Source organism: Apium graveolens, chromosome 1, assembly GCF_009905375.1.
Source record: "Apium graveolens cultivar Ventura chromosome 1, ASM990537v1, whole genome shotgun sequence".
Classification (NCBI taxonomy): Eukaryota; Viridiplantae; Streptophyta; class Magnoliopsida; order Apiales; family Apiaceae; genus Apium; species Apium graveolens.
The window spans coordinates 163,182,490-163,202,875 of NC_133647.1; the positions used below are offsets into that span (position 1 = coordinate 163,182,490).

At 33.4% G+C, this 20,386-nt stretch overlaps 2 protein-coding genes across 2 annotated transcripts; both read left to right on the top strand.

Moving 5' to 3' along the window:
• The first annotated feature begins 2,068 nt into the window (after positions 1-2,068).
• LOC141709331 (homeobox-leucine zipper protein ROC8-like) lies at positions 2,069-10,554 on the top strand. Its single transcript, XM_074513008.1, has 19 exons — positions 2,069-2,114; positions 3,754-3,818; positions 3,998-4,076; positions 4,498-4,634; positions 4,880-4,958; positions 5,056-5,174; positions 5,630-5,684; positions 5,878-5,931; positions 6,019-6,170; positions 6,323-6,428; positions 7,858-7,973; positions 8,046-8,153; positions 8,320-8,592; positions 8,701-8,802; positions 8,910-9,119; positions 9,205-9,382; positions 9,483-9,748; positions 9,842-9,931; positions 10,113-10,554. The coding sequence occupies exons 1-19, from the start codon at positions 2,069-2,071 to the stop codon at positions 10,467-10,469; spliced, it is 2,592 nt and encodes an 863-aa protein (XP_074369109.1). The 3' UTR covers positions 10,470-10,554.
• A 283-nt stretch (positions 10,555-10,837) lies between these two features.
• On the top strand, positions 10,838-12,597 carry LOC141721541 (homeobox-leucine zipper protein HDG11-like). The gene is made up of 5 exons (XM_074524491.1): positions 10,838-11,197; positions 11,284-11,461; positions 11,563-11,826; positions 11,920-12,009; positions 12,109-12,597. Exons 3-5 carry the CDS (start codon positions 11,662-11,664, stop codon positions 12,454-12,456), a joined length of 603 nt encoding a protein of 200 aa, XP_074380592.1. The 5' UTR covers positions 10,838-11,197; positions 11,284-11,461; positions 11,563-11,661; the 3' UTR covers positions 12,457-12,597.
• Positions 12,598-20,386: the final 7,789 nt, after the last annotated feature.

Genomic DNA, 20,386 nt, shown 5'->3' on the forward strand with positions numbered 1-20,386 from the left:
GTAATTTTGATTTATTTCTTGATTTTATGATGTATTTATCCTTGATTTTTTGCAATTTTAGAAATATTATAGGCATCTTAAGGGGCAAAGCCGTTCAAATGCCCGAAAAATTATGGAAGATCACATTAAAGTGATGATAAAAAGGACTTTAAGCGAGCTTAAGAAGAGGGTGGAGCGAAAAGCAAGGGAGGAGGGCGTGAGCAAGTTGTGTTTGAAGCCGCCTTATTGGTCCGTTCCTTTTTGGAAGGACTTTTGGGCCATTGGGAGAAGAATGAAGGACACTTGCACCGGTCATCGGTTGGATCCACCAACCGACAACAAGTTGAAAGATTGCATAGTTCTGGTGCAAGGTCATTCAATATAGTTCGGGAGGTAATATTATTATATTCCATCACACACACATACATACACGTTCACCATATTTAATATAATCAACTAATTATTAGGACGTGCTAATATAAGTTGTTTAATATTTTCAAAGGTAATGACGAACAAGAACAAGAAAAAGCCGACGAGACTCGAGGTGTGGGATAAATGTCATAGGAAAGTTGGATCCGATCCGGAAAATCCCGTCTACATTACATCGGCCGCTGTGCGTATTGCGATAATTTTTATGTACTTTTATGACCATTTTATGTGATTTTAAATGCATCTTTAATAAGTGAATTTATATGTATTTTCATGTGATTTTAAATGCATTTTTTTGTTTTTTTATGTGATTTTAAATGCATATTTAATAAATGAATTTATATGTATTTTCATGTGATTTTATATGCATTTTTATGTGATTTTAAATGCATCTTTAATATGTGATTTTATATGTATTTTTTGTGATTTTAAATGCATTTTTATGTGATTTTATATGCATTTTTATGTGATTTTATATGCACCTTTAATATGTGATTTTATATATATTTTAATGTGATTTTAAATGCATTTTAATGTGATTTTATATGCATATTTAATATGTGATTTTATATGTATTTTTATGTGATTTTAAATGAGGGTTAATATGTGATTTTATATGTATTTATGTGATTTTAAATGCATTTTTATATGTGATTTTAATTGCATTTTTATGTGATTTTATATGCATCCTTAATATGTAATTTTATATGTATTTATGTGATTTTAAATGCATTTTTATATGTGATTTTATATGTATTTTTATTTGATTTTAAATGCATCGTTAATTGTTTTAAATGAACTTGTAGGAACGATATGCCGCCATTCTCGAGCGCATGCCCGTGGAGGTTACACAAACGGGTGATCGGGATGAGCCGTAGGATTGGTGGATGGAAGCGTTGGAGGTCCCCCAAGGTACAAAGCCGAAAAAGAATTATGTGGTGGGGTTCCGCAATGCTCGGACCACCGATCTCTTGCCTACACTTGCTACTCGGTACCGAGATTCCACATGGAAGGAAGCCGGCTCATCCTCATCCGCTCCGAGACAACGTGAAGCCATCCCCGATAATGTATATCTTGCCATCGTGAAGAATGTGCTTACATAGATCCGTGCTAATCCAAATCGGTTTGCTCGCCAACTTTCCGATGCGGAAATAGCTATATTCGCACGTACCGCTCTCGAGGCTTCAGATCCATCCTCCGATCCTAGCCAAAGGTTACAATGGAATAACCTTATCGGTGGCTAGATCATGCATATCATGGGCTCCTGGATTGAAGATATCGTCCAAAAGACGGAAGCTCGTGTTGCGGAGGTATAATTTTTGACCTTCTTGTTTATTTATTATTTTCATTCACATGTAAATTTTGTTTCTTCTTTTTAACTAGTTTAATTAAACTTGAATCTAGGAAAACAATCGCCGTGCTATGGAAGTCGATAAGGATTACACGTCCGAGGATGAGACCTTCGATGATGAGGACTTTGATGATGGCGGCGGTGATGGCGGGGGTGATGACGGCGGTGATGGCGGCAGTGATGGCGGTGGATCATCCGATGTTGATTTATCGGATTAGTTTATATTGATCGGTTTTAAGACTATTGTAATTTGATGGTAATGGGATGTAATATAATATGTTGTAATGGTTTTAAGACTATAACGATGCAATGATACGGTTTAATCCTCCGGTTATCGGAGTTTGTGAATGTTTGCGTTGGATTTAATTACTATGGTTTAATTATGAAATTTACTAGTTTTTGCGAATGATTTTGAGTAGTATAGTTAAATGATTATCATTGTTGTTTGTTTTGGTTGTTTGGTTGTGATTGGATTGGATTTGTGTATTGATTTGGTTTGGTATCCAGGGGCTGCAGAAAAACCTGCAATTTTTTTTTAAAATCAGACCTTAAAACCGACCGATAATAGGCATAACCGACCACTTTTGACCATTACAAAACCCAGAAAACCGACCGTCAGGTGACATAACCGACCACCTTCTTCATAAATCGACCGTCTTCTTTAGAGGGTGGTAAGTTTTAGGACGATCAATTATGACATTTAAGTTAGCTTCTGAAATAAAACCGACCGATGTGCACACTTTGACCACGGTCGGTTATGAGTTCCAGTCAACATTTTAAAATAGACATAACCGACCGTCTTCTTTAGAGGGTGGTTATGAAGTTTAAGTTAGCTTCTGAAATAAAACTGACCGATGTGCACACTTTGACCACGGTCGGTTATGAGTTCCAGTCAACATTTAGAAATAGACATAACCGACCACCTGCGGTCGGTTATGACTCAGTGACGTGGTGACACGTGTGCACATGTGTTACCACCACTACTAGAAAAAGTAGAATATACATCGCTTCAAAGACATCGGTTGCTTATTGCACCGATGTAAAAGGTGTTTTAGACATCAGTTTTGAGCAAGCGATGTCTTTTGTGTTTATAAACATCGGTGTTTTAGCCCAACCGATGTTAAAAGTCTATTTTAAAAAATTTAATCTGCGCGCCTTCCCCATTTCCCCCCCTTATCCAAATAATTCATTCCCTCTTAAAGATTTCCCCCTTATTTTTTGCCTTAGAAAAATTCCCCCCTCTTTTCAACCAAATGTTCCCCTCTTTTTAGTTAAAAAAAATTAAAAATCAAAATCAAAATCATAAAACATAAAACACAGATCGTAACATTAAAACAAAAAGTCCCCTCTCTCTCGTCTCTCACTCTTCTGTGCTCTCATCCAAGAACACCCACCACTCTCTCAATATGTTATCTCTCTGTGTGGAATGTTGTCTCTCCCTTGTGTTGTCTTCTCTCTCTCTGTGGGCTCTTATCTCTCTCTCTCTCTCTGCTCTCATATCTCTCTGTGTTGTCTGTTTACAGATAAGTCGAAGTTTAAGTCGGAGTTCAAGTTTAAGTCGGGGTTCAAATCTGAGTTGGAGGTTAAAGCTTGAATTAAGTAAATTTTAAACCCTAATTTAGAATTGGGGGTTTCAATTTGAAAACCTAATTTTTTAATTTTTAATTAGTCAAGTGATTGTTCTTATTGTGCATAATACATTGAGCATGTTAATATAAGTTGTGCAATTTTTCATATTTTTAATCATTTTTAGTAGTGTTCTACATTGGGTAATTTTTCAATATTTTAATTGTTTTTAATATTCTTGAGCATTGTTATGAATTCGTTTCTTGTTATGGATTTCCAGGCTGTTAATTTATCTACAGATACACCTCGCTTGTGATTCCGACAGAAGGAGGTCCTTAATAGGAATATACTACCTCAATATGCTTCCTAGCCTCCCAACTAATGCCTTATTGAGTATATTTGTATGAGTTTACTATTGTGTTTCTTAGAGAGGTACAAGAGTGCCATCTCTGATACCCCTAACACTCCTTCAGTTTCGGAAGCCAGTGTTCAGGTTTGTATAATCAGCAAGATAACAGGTTAAGAAGCCTGAAAACTACCAGACGCAAATGATTTATATTCGAAGCTAACAAACCTGTAGTCTACATGTTTGAGTATATATGTGTGTATATATATATATAGTCTACATGTTTGAGTAAATGCCTCAATGAGTGATGAATGTGTTTCTGACAGGTTGTTGCTAATTTGGGTCTTGTTGTATCTGTTTATGATATCAAGTCTATTAATGGAGGGTTTGTGTTTCCAAGTGATGGTGCATCTACGAGGATTTTAGGCTTCCATTACATATTATTAACTTGAATTTGGTTCATTTCTAAATTTTTCATGTTGAAGGACATGATCAAAATGTAGTTTCTTTCTTCCTCACTAGCTTACTATGAGGGTATCTTGCTACCATTTCTCTATATGTTTGGTGATCATCTTAAAAATGACCAGAAGTTGCTTATAGAAGTAAAATAGTTGGTAACGAAACTATTTGACCAATTTTTATGTAAAACCGTGTACAAGGTGATAAGATGCCCAAGCATGTAATTTTAGGTCAGCTAACTTTGTGGATGTTTATTGCTATTTGTGCATTGATTGATCTTTTAGCTTCACAAAACCATATTTCACAAGAAAATTATACACTAACCACAAGCACATAATTCTCTTAATCTGATATGTACACCTCTCAGGAAAAGAAAGCTTAGTTGGTCTAGCTGCGGAAGCAGCAAGGAAAGCTCTTGATATGACAGAAGTTAATCCTGATGACGTAGACCTAGTCTTATTATGTTCGTTGACACCTGAGAATCTGTTTGGAAGTGCTACTCAGGTATTATTTGCAGATTTAGATCAGTTTGGGCACAAGTCAGGGAACTTATGAACCTTATATAGTAAACAAATTGTTTTAGCTCAGAATGACACAAGTTTTTAGCCAAGGATTTTTTTAAAAAAAGATAAATAAATGACTCTCGTGTTTATAAACTTTTCCTGATTCATATAATTTTAGCTTGCTAATGCTTCATTATGTTTCTTTTTGTATTGACTATTATCCCAAAAGCACTTGGCTGCAAAAAGACTCCACTGGCTTATGATATAACAGCTGCTTGTAGCGGATTTATTTTAGGTCTTGTTTCAGGGTCTAGTCATATCCGAGGTAAACACAATTTTAATAGGCGTGTAAAACTTTAGTAATGGCCTAAAGTTTTCCTCATGTCCGTTTTATAAAAGCATAATTTGACAATGTATTGCAGGTTCTGGCTTTAAAAATGTTCTTGTGATTGGGGCTGAAGCGCTTTCCCGTTATACTGGTTGGACTGATAGAGGGACCTGTATCCTCTTTGGAGATGCTGCTGGTGCTGTGTTGCTTCAGGTACTATGTTAATGTTGTTTCTACGATCTTCTTATCTGATTTCCAATAATGTTAGTTGATTGTGGCGTCTAGTCAGAAGGGGAATCAGAAATTTTGGACCCTAGAAATACAATAATTCCAGAACTAAGTCTCACTCTTATTGAAGATTTGGGAGTGTAAATGAATATATTTTCTTGAGAAAGTATAAATTACATTATATCTTTCATAAATTTAGATTATAAATGTATGAATATAAGATTTACAACATACTTGGTATATTATGTTATTGAATTCTATCTGTGAAACGGGATTAACAAGTGTGAGGGAAGTTTTCACCCTACAAGCTAGTTTTTAAGGTTGAGATAGACCAAACAACAATATTTCATGCGATTTCACTAATCTGGTTATTTAAAATGTAGTGAGTGACTTACATGCTTTATGCTTATTCATGTTATGTTAAGCATGTCAAGATGCAGGGTGGATATTGTCTTGGAATATTTCAGAAAAAGGATCAAAGCACTCTCTTAGGAGGTATATATGATATCTAGTGTAAAATATACATTGATTCTTACCCTGCCTTTCTTTGTGTTACATACACATTAATTCTCACCCTACCACTCTTTTTATTCCCGGTTTTGTTTTCAAGGATAAAAGATGAATTGTGTTCCACTTAAACTATTATTTGTCCTTTTAACTTTTTTTTGGTATTTCAGCATTTATACAGGAATAGTTGTCCGCAATACTTTTGTGTCATATGACCGTGAACATGAAAAGATTGGTTTCTGAAAAACTAATTGCCTTCTCACTTATTTAAACATAACTGTAAAGTTGGCTCACTGTTAGCATTGCCTTCTCACTTATGCAGAAATACCAGAATCAAATGTAACGAGTGATACCGCTAGCAGAAATATGAGGCAATATTTGGAGTTACCTTTACTTGATTTCATACAAATTACAAAGGCAACTGGTAATTTCTCCAACAAGCTTGGCAAAGGTGGTTTTGGTACTGTATACAAGGTGAGTATACATTATCCAGGGATGTAATAATATGCAGTGTCGCACCAGAAACATCAAACATGACTACTCCTACTAACTTTACATAAAAAAAATAAAAGCAATCTCAAATTCCTTTAATCAGAATAGTGTATATAACATACATTGGTTTGCAGGTTATTTTGGAAGAAGGGAAGGATGTGGTTGTGAAGAGGCTCTCGAAGAACTCGAGACAGGGGGTTGAACATCAGTTCCAACTTAAGCGAGACTATGAACAGCTTGGTCAATTTCCAGGATGCTTCTCAAACAACAAAGCAGCTGAGAGATTTTCTTCTTGAAGCAAATCTTCTGTATAATTATAAAAAATTATGGATGAATGTTTACTAGTAGTTGATGTTTGATTTAGATGAAACTGTGTAGTAGCTAATACTATGTTTGGATATATTGGTGTTGAAGTTTAGTGTTGTTTTTGATTATATAAACAAAGTTTTTTCACACCGTTTATTTCAATTAAAAATAATGTTAATTTAAAACTATAGAATTTTTTATATAATACAAAACTGATGTAATACCGATTAAAACCGATGTTAAATACTACAACAAAAAAAATCTTAAAATAGAAAACCGTAGTTATTAAGCTTTATAGACATCGGTTTGTCACCAATAGATATCGGTTAGAAATAAAGAACCGATGTCAAAAGTTATGTTTACATCGGTTTATCTTAAAAACCGTTGTTACTGGTATTACTAACATCAGTTTAATGGGTAAATTGAAATATTTTGCTTATCTCACATATGTTTAAATTGATAAAAATATCATATTATAATAATATATGAAGATTAGATATGCATTAGAAATTTAACATCTTTAAAAACTGATGTTATACGTCTTATTTAACATCAGTTTAAAACCGATGTTAAATGGGGGGTCTTTAACATCACCCACGAAGACATCGGATTTTTTTGTTCATAGACATCGGTTTTTAGCCGATGTCTATTCTACTTTTTTTAGTAGTGCACGTGTACACAGTGACCCCACATTTTGGTAAAATGCCCAGACACTTAACCGACCACTTTGTTGGTCGGTTATGAGGCTTAAACCCGACCAAAAGTCATAACCGACCAGGCTAAAACCGACCACCCCTGTGGTCGGTTATGACCCTTTTAACCGACCGTTTTGCCTCTTAACCGGCCGTTTTTGATGATCGGTTTTGTCCTGTTTTCTTGTAGTGGTAGTAGCTCCGACCGAGATGGCTCTGATAGCGACCGAAGAAAGATTTATCACCAAAGATACACAGCTCGGCAGATTCAGAGGCTTGAAGGGTATCGTAATTTATGAATAGTGTTTCATTAATTTTTTTTCGGAATTTAAATTTTTTCAAATTATTTCTTGAAGAAAAATATGTTGTGAAATTTTGCTTGAAAGATTTTTGAAGATGTTGATTTTTGTGATTGAACATTATTTATTTCTTGATATAAAATGTGAGTGCGTAGTTTTGGACTATTTAATTATTTCATGTTTTAATTAGCGAATGAAATAAAATTATTTTATGCTTGCTCTAAGTAGAGCCATAAAGGTAAGGTATCGTTATCTGACCTCGAGAGATCATTTGTCTACTACGAGTGGGTATATGGTATATGTTTGGTTCGGTTGTAAGGTGACGAGTCCTTCTATTATTTCTAATAATTTTTTCTGTGTTTAACATGAAAGGCGTTCGTGAATGTCCCCGTCCAGACGAGAAAATGAGGATGGAGCTAAGTAAAGAGTTGGGACTGTCTTCTCGCCAAATTAAATTTTGGTTTCAAAACAAAAGGACACAATTAAAGGTTCGTTGATATTAATTTATTTAAGTCTTTGTTCTTTCTTGTTTTTGTTTGGGGCTTACTGAAATGTTTTAGGCAAAACATGAAAAAGCTGACAACAATGTTCTTCGTGCGATAAGATCCGAAATGAAAATATCGCCATCATGGAGTCGCATAAGAATGCTATGTGCCCATCTTGTAGAGGTCCGGATCAGTTTGGTGGCGATACTTACTTGAAAGAACAAAACTTGCGGGAAGAGAATGGTTAGTTGAGAGATGAGGTTTGTATCACTAGAGCCGTGTTCTATTTTGCAATTTAGTCAAACTTAAGTTCATGCTCTGTAATTACTTAGTTAATTATGTACTGCAGCTTAAAAGATATGAGAACATAGTTGCCAATTACAAGCCGCTCATGGTGGATGTTTCTCGTAATGCTATGGATGAACTGATCAAGCTTGTACAAAGTGATTCACCTTTCTGGATAAGATCATCAGCTGATGGGGGCGAAGTTTTAAATCTTGAATGTTATGAGAGCATTTTTCCCGGAGTTGCTAAAAGTCCTAATGTTCGCATTGAATCATCAAAAGATTCAAGTGTTGTGATCATCGATAGTTTGGAATTAGTTGATAAGTTCATGGATGCGGTTAGTTTTTGTATTCTTTCTATTATTATATTTGGTTAACACCTTATTAAACACCAAAATGCTATATAATATTTTGGTGTGGGGATGTGAATTATTTCTGCTTTGCAGAACAAGTGGATGGAATTTTTTCCTAATATTGTTTCGAGGGCAACAACACTTGAAGTTGTATCATCCGGATTGACCGGGAGTCGGAGTGGCTTGTTACAACTGGTTATATATATACATATATTTAATTCATTCATTTTTCTCCGCTTCTGTATAATCTATGTATATATTATGGTACAAACAGCTTGAAAATGAATTTGTTCTTGTTGTAGATGTATGAAGAGTTGCAGGTGTTGTCCCCATTAGTACCAACCCGCAAATTCTATTTTCTTCGTTTTTGTGAGCAAATTGAGCAACATACATGGGCTATAGTTGATGTTTCCTATAACTTTCCCCAACAACCTTTTTCTAACTCTCAAAGTCCAGTTCGTCTTCTACCTTCTGGTTGCTTAATTCAAGACATGCTCAAAGGCTGCTCGAAGGTCTTGCTAAGTCTTTAGCAACCGTTTTTTTTCCTCTTTTTTGTGTTTTTTTACTCGACCATCTTAACATATTTCATGATGACAGATTACTTGGATTGAACACATGGAAATTGAAGATATAAGACCAATTCATAATCTTTACATGAAACATGTATGTAGTGGTTTAGCATTTGGTGCCACAAGAAAGCTTGCAACACTTCGAAGAACTTGTGAAAGGCTTTCTTGTTTGATGGATGTTAGTAATACTTCCTATTTTGGAGGAGGTAAGCCATCTACATGCTCTGCATTTTATTTTTTTCTATATCTATTTAGTGGTGCCTTGTGACACAAGTATATGAAATTGATTTAACACCTGATTTCCAGTAATTACATCCACTCATGGCAAAAGAAATTTGATGAAACTTTCCCAGAGGATGGTTAAGACTTTTTGTTCTAGCATCAACACAGTTAATGGACAGCAAGTGATAATCTCTGGGATGAACGATTTGGAAGTACGTGCAATGCTTCAAAGGTGCACTGATCCTGGCCATCCTAACAGCATTGTTGTGAGTGCAGCAACTACTATTTCCGTCCCATTTGCTTCTGTAGAGGTTTTCAATTTCTTCAGGGACGGAAGAAACCGACCCCTTGTAAGATTTATGATACAAAGTTTCTTTTTCTGGTGCAAAACTTCTTATGCATATCACTCTTACAAATAATCTTTTGTTTGTTTTTGTGATCAGTGGGATGTTTTTTCTAATCATAATCCTGTCAAAGAGATTGGCCATATTGCGTGTGGATCTCATCCAGGGAATCGTATCTCTGTTCTCGGGGTATGATTTTTAGCCTTTTTTTGCTTTAAGTTATACTTGCGATCTTTATCTTATTTAAAGGCAAGGATTTTTTAGGGAGCCCCTTACAGAGAACCCTTATTCTCAGGAGAACATGTCTTGAACAACATCTAATTGTTTTTATACTTGCCCCGTTTAAATAAAGCAATCTTACGATTGGCAGGCCTCGGGTACCAGCCAGAGCAACATGTTAATACTTCAAGAAAGCTGCATTGACTCATCAGGTGCCCTTGTTGTGTACTGTTCTATAGACCCACATGCCATCAACATAGCCATGAGTAGTGAAGACCCCTCAGTTGTCCCAATCTTATCCTCTGGATTCGCAATAGCACCTGATGCTGGAGAAAATCTGGGTCCTGGAGAAATGTCAGCTGGATCACTTGTTACAATAGTGGTACAAATTATCGTGAGCAACTTGACAACAGGTACGATGAGCCAGGAGGCGGTGAATACAATAAATCACCTGGTGGGAAACACTATAAGGCAAATAAAAGCTGCCTTGAATTGCTCTACTTGTTAAGATTGAGGTCGAGTTGCACCTGTGTACATGTTAGAGCATGGATCTTTAAAATCATGCCCAGATAGTTGAGACAAAATGAAGTTTAGTGGGGGGGGGGATGAATATTTATTATTAATTTTTCTGAAGCAAAGTGATTCACCTTTCTGGATAAGATCATCAGCTGATGGGCGCAAAGTTTTAAATCTTGAAGGTTATGTTCATATGGAATCATCAAAAGATTCAAGTGTTGTGATCATCGATAGTTTGGAATTAATTGATTTGTTCATGGATGCGGTTAGTTCTTGTATTCTTTCTATTACTATATTTGGTTAACACCTAATTAAACACCAAAATGCTGTATAATATTTTGGCGTGGGGATGTGAATTATTCCTGCTTTGCAGAACAAGAGGATGGAATTTTTTCCTAATATTGTTTCGAGGGCAACAACACTTAAAGTTGTATCAGCCGGATTGATGGGCAGTCGGAGTGGCTTGTTACAACTGGTTATATATATTCATATATTCAATTCATCCAATTTTTCTCCGCTTCTGGATAATCTATGTATATATTAGTGCCAACCCGTGAATTGTATTTTCTTCGTTTTTCTGAGAAAATTGAGCAACATGCATGGGCTATAGTTGACGTTTTCTATAAGTTTCCCCAAGAACCTTTTTCTAACTCTCAAAGTCCAGTTCGTCTTCTACCTTTTGGTTGCTTAATTCAAGACATGCTCAATGGCTGCTCGAAGGTCTTGCTAAGTCTTTAGCAACCGTCTTTTCCCTCATTTTTTTGTGTTTTTTGACTCGACCATCTTAACATATTTCATGATGACAGATTACTTGGATGGAACACATGGAAATAGAAGATATAAGACCAATTCTTAATCTTTACATGCAACATGTATGTAGTGGTTTAGCATTCGGTGCCACGAGAAAGCTTGCTACACTTCAAAGAACATGTGAAAGGCTTACTTGTTTGATGGATGTTAGTAATATCTCCTATTTTGGAGGAGGTTAGCCATCTACATGCTCTGCATTTTAATTTTTTCTATGTCTATTTAGTGGTGCCGTTGTGACACAAGTATATGAAATTATTTAAACACATGATTTCCAGTAATTACATCCACTCATGGCAAATGAAGTTTGATGAAACTTTCCCAGAGGATGGTTAAGACTTTTTGTTCTAGCATCAACACAGAATGGGCAGCAAGCGATGATCTCTGGGATGAACAATTTGGAAGTACGTGCAACGCTTCAAAGGTGCACTGATCCTCGCCATCCTAACAGCATTGTTCTGAGTGCAGCAACTACTATTTCGGTCCCATTTGCTTCTGTAGAGGTTTTCAATTTCTTTAGAGACGGAAAAAACGGAGCCCTTGTAAGATTTAAGAGACAAAGTTTCTTTTTCTGGTGCAAAGCTTCTTATGCATATCACTCTTACAAGTAATCTTTCGTTTGTTTTTTTGATCAGTGGGATGTTTTTTCTAATCATAATCCTGTTCAAGAGATTGGCCATATTGCGTGTGGATCTCATCCAGGGAATAGAATCTCTATTCTCGGGGTATGATTTTCAGTATTTGTTTTGCTTTAAGTTATACTTGAACAACATAATTGTTTTTATACTTGCCCCGTTTAATTAAAGCAATCTTACGATTGGCAGGCCTCGGGTACCAGCCAGAGCAACATGTTAATACTTCAAGAAAGCTGCATCCACTCATCAGGTGCCCTTGTTGTGTACTGTCCTATAGACCCACATGCCATCAACATAGCCATGAGTAGTGAAGACCTCTCTGTTGTCCCAATCTTATCCTCTGGATTCGGAATATCACCTGATGCTGTAGAAAATCTGGGTCCTGGAGAAATGTCAGCTGGATCACTTGTTACAATAGTGGTACAAATTATCGTGAGCAACTTGACAACAGGTACGATGAGCCAAGAGGCGGTGAATACAATTAATCACCTGGTGGGAAACACTATAACTCGGGAGTCTGTGAAGCACCCTATTTAGATGACCATTGATTACAGGCGGGAAGATTAGTTGATATTAGAGATGCCTAACTTAACTTAGGGTAAACATACCAGAAAAACCATAAATGTAGCTAAAGGTAAGTTCGGTTTCTCCAATCTCGACTATTTATCCCATTGATAAAAGGTGTCCCTCATAAACATTGCCGTGTCTAACTCAATATTTAGTTTTATATACTGACTCCGGCTTTTTACCAATTTCCGTGTAAAAAAGTTCATATGTCTACGGTTAAGAGATAAAGGATTCAAAGCCTTTGATCACACAAAGTAAGTAAAAAATGGTTGGGGTTATGGACTTTCTGTTCATCTAGACTTGTAAAGAGTTCTAACTAGGGGAGGATCTAGTAAGGATCAAATTTTACATTTTTTTGCCAATAAATTTTTAAAAAAATATATGAAAGTATCCCCTCAAATTTCAAAATAAAGGGGACTTGTTAAAAATTGTCTGGTATCCCCTAAAAGAAAGTTCCTACATTTGCCCCTAGTTCTAATTAGTCATCCTCCCATATAAAGGTTGCTTTTCTCAACATAGAGAATTTCAACCAATCAAAAGGTAGTAAATGTGGAGCACTCAGTTTAGTTTTAAGTAATCACGTGCTCTGCTACACAAGTCTAAACTATTTTATTATATTTAAATATTTTTATACCAAAAAATATTTTGCAACTTCATATTTTGAAGTTAACATTTTAAAAAATCCTCTCATGAGTTTGTGTTATTAAATTATAAATTTAAATTATAAAAGTAAAAGATAAGTAATGAAGTTTTATTTCAGATAACATAAAATTTAGAGTTAATATAAAATATTAATATTTTAATATTCAAAACCATTGCTTTTTATATGTACATAATACATAAGATTTAAAAAATATAAGCACATATGAAATTTTTTTATAATATATATTTAAAAAATAATACTAATATTTTACGATAGAGACATAAATATCTCTTAACATTATTTTAAATTTTAAAATTCAAATTTAAAACTAAAAGATAAGTTCCTATCCTAGGATTTCTATATAAAATACACATGTGCAGAAAAATTTCACTCATGAAAATTTTAAATTACTTTGGGATGACATTGTTTTCACCTCCATCAATGATTGTCCAAGTCTCTCTCAAATCTCACTCTATCCTCAAGGTTATCCTCCATTAAATTCTATTTATGTTAAAAAATTAAGCATTACAATTCAAAAGATACATGGTCAACTTACTAATATGATAACCGATAGAAGGTAGCACCAAATATTTAGTTAAGTTATTTTGTAACTTGCATAAATCTTAAATCATTATGTCATTATTGTTCACCAACATTATTATGTTTCAATTTTTTTTTTTTTTACATTTAGTTTTATGATTATTTTTTTTAGTATTTTTGCACTAAGTTATAGTTTCAAGTGATATTTTTTTTATGGGGAGATTAGAAAATTGATATCTAAAACTATGAATAATGTAAATGAATTAATGTACCAGGTATAATAAGATAAAATTTATATGTATATAATATGTATATATTATGTTTATCTTAAATTTAAATAACTCAATTATCATGCTATATAATATAATATTTTATTTTACGCGAAAAACAAACAAGTTCCCCACCATATTGAAAGATCTTGAAGGAGAATTAATGCACACTTTTATTGGATAATAAAAATTTGGCAGATGGAAGTGGGTCTTTATTGTCTCAAACTTGTTGAAAGTGCACATAATAAACAAATTAATTCAAATCTAATATTACATAGTTATATATTTGTTCTACAATTTTTTTTTGAACTTTTAATTGCAGCAAATTTGTAGGTAAATAAGGAGGCATAAATTCAACAAATAAATTTTTTGAACATTTGACATCTTGAAGTAGGGATATATTAATAGTGGAATTTTATTTTTAAGACTAGATTTTTTTTAGAGTAGCACTTTGTTAGTTAGTTTATTTGAAAAAATAGTAATTTTAATGTATTTTTCAACTTTTATGAATGCACTGCTTAGTTTTTAAAATTATCAAGTTCATAAATGTTCATTATATTTTATTATTTTTTCGTACCAGTAAAATCCATTTTATTATATATGAACCCTCACATATCTGTTTAAATTATATTTTATTTAACGATTTGCTTACAATTTAATAATTTTAATAATAAAAATGAATGAATTTGTTTCCCAGTGCACGGGCAAGTACTAATCATTGAATAACAAATTGATCGGTTATATAAAAATCAGCCCATTGATGTAGATGGAAAAAGAAAAAGATTCATTAAGAAAAACTCAGACCATGATGCACAACAATTGGAGAAGCATTTACCACCAAGCTGCAGATCTCGAAAAAAAAGTTTAATAAAGAACAATTGAAAAGCATTTACCATGATGCACAACAATTGAATAACCTAGTTTTTTGTCTAGGTTCCTGAGAAATCCATGTTTTGAAGTTGTCCTCTGGAAATTTAATAAAGAAAAATTTCCTATACATTCTATTAAAAAGTTCTTACTATGGATGAATGAGGTATCTAACTACCAGTCTACCTGTAAGTGGACCGAGGCAAAAGATTCATGATGGTTTTCTTAATGAACTTTAATATTTTTATGTCAGTTTTGCTCAACAATAGTGTACGTTAAGTTTGTGACAATTGGTAGATTGAGTTTTTAGTCAGTGACATACATTACAAAGATTGAGGAACTGTATTTTAATTAGGTTCTTAGTCCTAATAATTGGGTGTTAAATAAGTGTTTTATAACATATTGTTTCACAATTTTCATATCATTATATGTTAAGGGCTCAGATCTAATATTATTTTTTCGTTTCCGCGGATTGAACATTTTGAGGAAAATATCGTGAAAAGGAACAAAAATGCTTTAAACTGCGCCATTGATATATAAATTCGACGCCTCTAGACCAATATATTAAATAAAATTTATCCGGCATTCAATTATCATGGAACATGACTCCTTTAAATAAAAAATTATTTTAATTTTATAAAAATATGACTAACTGTGGTACATAATGACACATTATATACAACTCGTATTTATTATTTATTTGGCCTTCAAGACTAAATTATATTGAATAGAAAGAAAAAACAACTTTATTAACCTCCAATTAATTCCTTATCTAATTAGAATCTCCGGCTTGAATCTCCCCTAGCTGCTTATAAATGACTAATATCTCCTCCCTCCTAACTTGCAATTTAATATAAATTATTATAAACAAACACCTTTTTCTCTCTTTTACATAGTTGTAATAAACTATTTATGTGATAATCAACTAACTTACTACAATACTTGAATTCAAAAGATAATGAGTAGCACGAATCACAACTGTTTGAGACTTAATACAATCGACCGACTTTCGAGAGGTCCTCTCTCTCCCAAAACTATAATACGACTACTAAATTATCCAATTGCATAACCCTAACTTTCACATATGTTGCCTCTCTTATCCGTCCCTCCCCCAAAGACACTTGTATCCCTTACTTTTCTAAGTGCTTCATTCTTTGCCCTTCTGTCCAGAAATTACCTCTTTTGCCCTGTCTTTTTTCCTGGTATACGTAATTAATTGTTTTTCATTTGGTTTGTTCATTACATTACCCGGGGCTCAAAGTTTCACCTTGTCCGCAAGGTGGAAGTCTGGAAACCTTGTATCCAAGTCATTAGCCGCCTCCCAAGTAGCTTCAAATAATGGATATCCATACCATTTAATTAAGACTTCCAATGTAGACTGGGAACCATATTGCACTTTCTGCACGTCCACTACTGACTCAAGTGTGGCTAACTGCTCTGGTTTATGTGCTAGATGTGCTGGAATTGTATTAGATGCACTGGCTGATCCAATTGTTCATTTTAGTTGGGAGATATGAAAGACCAGATGAATCTTAATTTCATCTGGGAGCTTCAAACGGTATGCCACCTGCCCAGTTCGTTGCAATACTTCAACTGGGCCATAGAATTTTGGAGATAGCTTTTCATAAGGTCGGTATACTGTGGAGTGTTGCCTATAAGGCTGAAGCTTAACATACACACATTCTCCCACCTGGAAAGCATCATCCCTCCTCTTTTTATCTGCATTGTCTTTCATGGTCTGCTGAGCACACAATAAATTATAATACAACTCATCTAGCACCGCATTATGTTTTTGGAGGATTGTTTCAGCACTATCAATTGGAGAATGTCCCATGCCCAACCGAGCAACTAATGGTGGATCCCTCCCATACAAGACTTTAAATGGTGTTAATTTTGTCGACAAATGGGGGGAAGTATTATAAGAAAACTCAGCCCAGTATAACCATTTCGACCAAGACTTAGGACTGGGCATCCCCTCAATGAAACCTAGTGTAACATCTTCCTATACTCTAATTGGTACTGGTAACGGTTGTAAACAGTGACATGTCTAGCTGACAAGGATGTCACGTGCCTATCAAATAATAATTCCTAACAAATCCTTCTAACTATGTATTAGAGTAAGTCAGAGTCGATCCCACAGAGACAAAGGTACCAACCACTAGTAATTCTTGACTCGATTTAACTAAGTAAGTAACACAATAGTATTGAGAGATTGATTAACAAAAATATACTAAAGCAAACACATTATATTAATCAAATAACTAGAAATATATAGAGTTAAGTATCCCCACTAGCATGAATCAATACAATTATGATTTTCTATCTCAATAAATCATATACTACTCAAGAGGAAAAACGCGCCCTATAAAATACCAATAATCTCTCTTGAGTATTAATGGATTCTCTAAAATACAATCAAGCCTATTTTTATAGTATCATGCAATTTAGAGAAATTAAACACAGCATCCTAACTTCCTAACAATTCGTTCTAGCTATTTTCATGGAGAAGTTCATGTCCTTGTTGGATAAATCACAACCACCTAAATCCAACTTTCGCTGATAAATATATATTGGGTTCAAATAATACACATAATCATGTTTGACATGTAATTGTTAATTAAGCACAACTCAATAAGCAAGAGCATGTAATATAACTAAATTGGGGGGATTGGGAAAATTATGCATCAACCATAACTAGAGTTCAACTTATCCCTAGATTAAAAATCTACTCGCTCATAACTAGATTAACAAAACACATAATATAATAAAAACACATAATTGATATTAATAAGAATAAATAAGAAGACCTTCAATATTTTATAAGAACAAAATTAATGATCCTCCTTCTATATATTTATGTATATGTATATATAATAAAAGTCTTTTAATGCTTCTAGGAAAAATACAAGTACGTTTTCTAAAATGATTAGGTTTCTAAAGAAAAATTCACAGCTGACTTTTTTCAATAATTCTGGGCCACTCCAGTTATAATTTGATACTCGGACCTCTTTATAATGAAAGATAATTCTGTTAGCTTCACGTGAACTATTAAATCGTCCAATTCTGACTTCTAGAACTCAAGATATGGCCCATATAGTGAATTGCCCGCATGCGGTCCAACAAATCCGAATTTCCTTCTAATAAATCTACAAATTAAACTCTTATTCTCCAATCCATCCAAGTTTAGGATTTACTTGCCTCCTACAATAAAAAATTAATCTAATCAATAAAAATTTTAATCAATGCAAAATATAACAAATATGAGGAATAAAATCATATAAAATATATAAAAATATATAATCTATTAAACATCCCTACACTTATCACTTCGCACGTCCTCGGGAAAAGAAGAAATAAAAACCAATATTAACTAATTAACTAAGTAACTAACTCCACTTTCTTAGATGACACGATTACGAAAAGCACATGCAATAAGCCGTTAAACCCCTAGGCGGCCCCACTAGGATGAGTTTTATCTCGTGAGGGTTTATAGAAGATATACGCACAAAATCAAATAATTTCAATCACCAAGTCTATTAGGCATGAAACATATCATAATACTCCACACATTGTAAATCTCATTCACATAACATCCCGAAACTGTCTGAAAGTACAAGTACTCTCACTTTAGGCATCATTAACACATTATAATCCAAGTATTCACACAAAGTCTTGGTACACAAAAATATCATGAAATAGACATCAAAGCTGCATTTAGTAAGTAAGCGTGTGATGGATTAAAATATCATATGACTTTCAACTCACACAAATGTATAGGTTTAAGTGGTTCACTCAAGTTCAATCAATTTACATGTGTTACAATATGCTTGATTGTCCACCAAATCTTCACTGCGTTGAATATATGCATACATGAATCAAAAGGTCTTTGTCAAAGGTTGTAATGAGGCTTAGGTAAAGGGGTAGGGAATCAAAGAAATAGACTAATAAGTGGTTAACATTGATAAACCTATAGAGCATAATGTTCACTTTTAATTTAAGCACCCAACATGAAAAGCAGATCATATAAAAGTTAAGTACATATAACCATGTACTTCCCCTGCTTCACAATATAATAATCAATAAACACAAATCCTGCTTGATCTTCTTTTTCATTTTTTTTTCAATTTTTTTTTCAAAGTCAAGTCATTCTCCAGTAATCAAGGGCAGTGAAAAGTCACAAGACTGCGCTTAATACCAGCACATGTACATGGATTGTTTTTTTCATATGACATTGCATTTGCTACCCATGATCTCAATGGAGGACTTCATACTTTAATTTTTTTCTATGATCAAGTTGCTCCATCATATTGATTCCCACCATATTGTAACTCTTTAACAAAAGAAATCCCGACACTAAATATTCACCAACCCTGAAGTTGAATCAATATGCTCTGCTAGTAAATCACGACAAGAAAGAAAAAGTAGGATCAAAAATTTTAGATTGGTGATATACGAAAGAAACAGATATTATCTCAATGGGGTTCACTAATTTTTTTTTTCATGGGTACTGTTTAGGTTTAATAAGCTTAATCATATTGCCTTTATCATATTCATGCATACACATATCATGTAGCCTCAAAACCGTTTAAAGCAAATTCTAGAGCAACATGCCTAATGATGAACATCAAACAACAAAAAATGGATTGATTATATACAATTTATAAATTAGGCTCAAATTCTCACAAGGTGAAAGCATGCTCGACTCACTAAAATTGACTAAGAAGCATCTCAAGTTTTAAAATTTTTACAAGCACACACAGGGAATTATCATTCATGAAATGATTTTTCATAGATATAAAACTCAGAATAATCATACGAAATAAATCTACATAATGTGTACTTCTTCATGCTAACATACTCTTGAGACAAGACAATTATATACAATTTTTTAAAAAAAATTAATTTTTTTTTAATATTATGAACACATCCCCACACTTAAAAGGTTCATTGTCTTCAATGGATAATATAATATAATATAATATAATATAATATAATATAATATAATATAATATAATATAATATAATATAATATAATATAATATAATATAATATAATATAATATAATATAATATAATATAATATAATATAATATAATATAATATAATATAATATAATATAATATAATGTAATATAATATAATATAATATAATATAATATAATATAATATAATATAATATAATATAATATAATATAATATAATATAATATAATATAATATAATATAATATAATATAATATAATATTTAATTATTACAATCCTAAAAAAAAAAATTATAAAAAATATATACAAAGAAAAGTTTAGAAATACTCCCCTAGTGCATTAGCATGAAGTCTCGGTCCAAGAAGAATGGAGAAAGATGGGCTTTCCATGCTTGAGCTTCAGGTCCAACTTAAGGATATATAAAATTGAGTCCACTTTTAACCACAAGGCAAGGTAGCTTAACTGGTTGTATTTATCACATAGGAAACCTTGCACTGAAAGGTCAAGGGTTCAAATCCTTGGCATCACACATTTCTAAAAATCATTTTACTCGATGATGTGTACGCTGACATAATGATTTGACTGATAACGTGGAAGAATG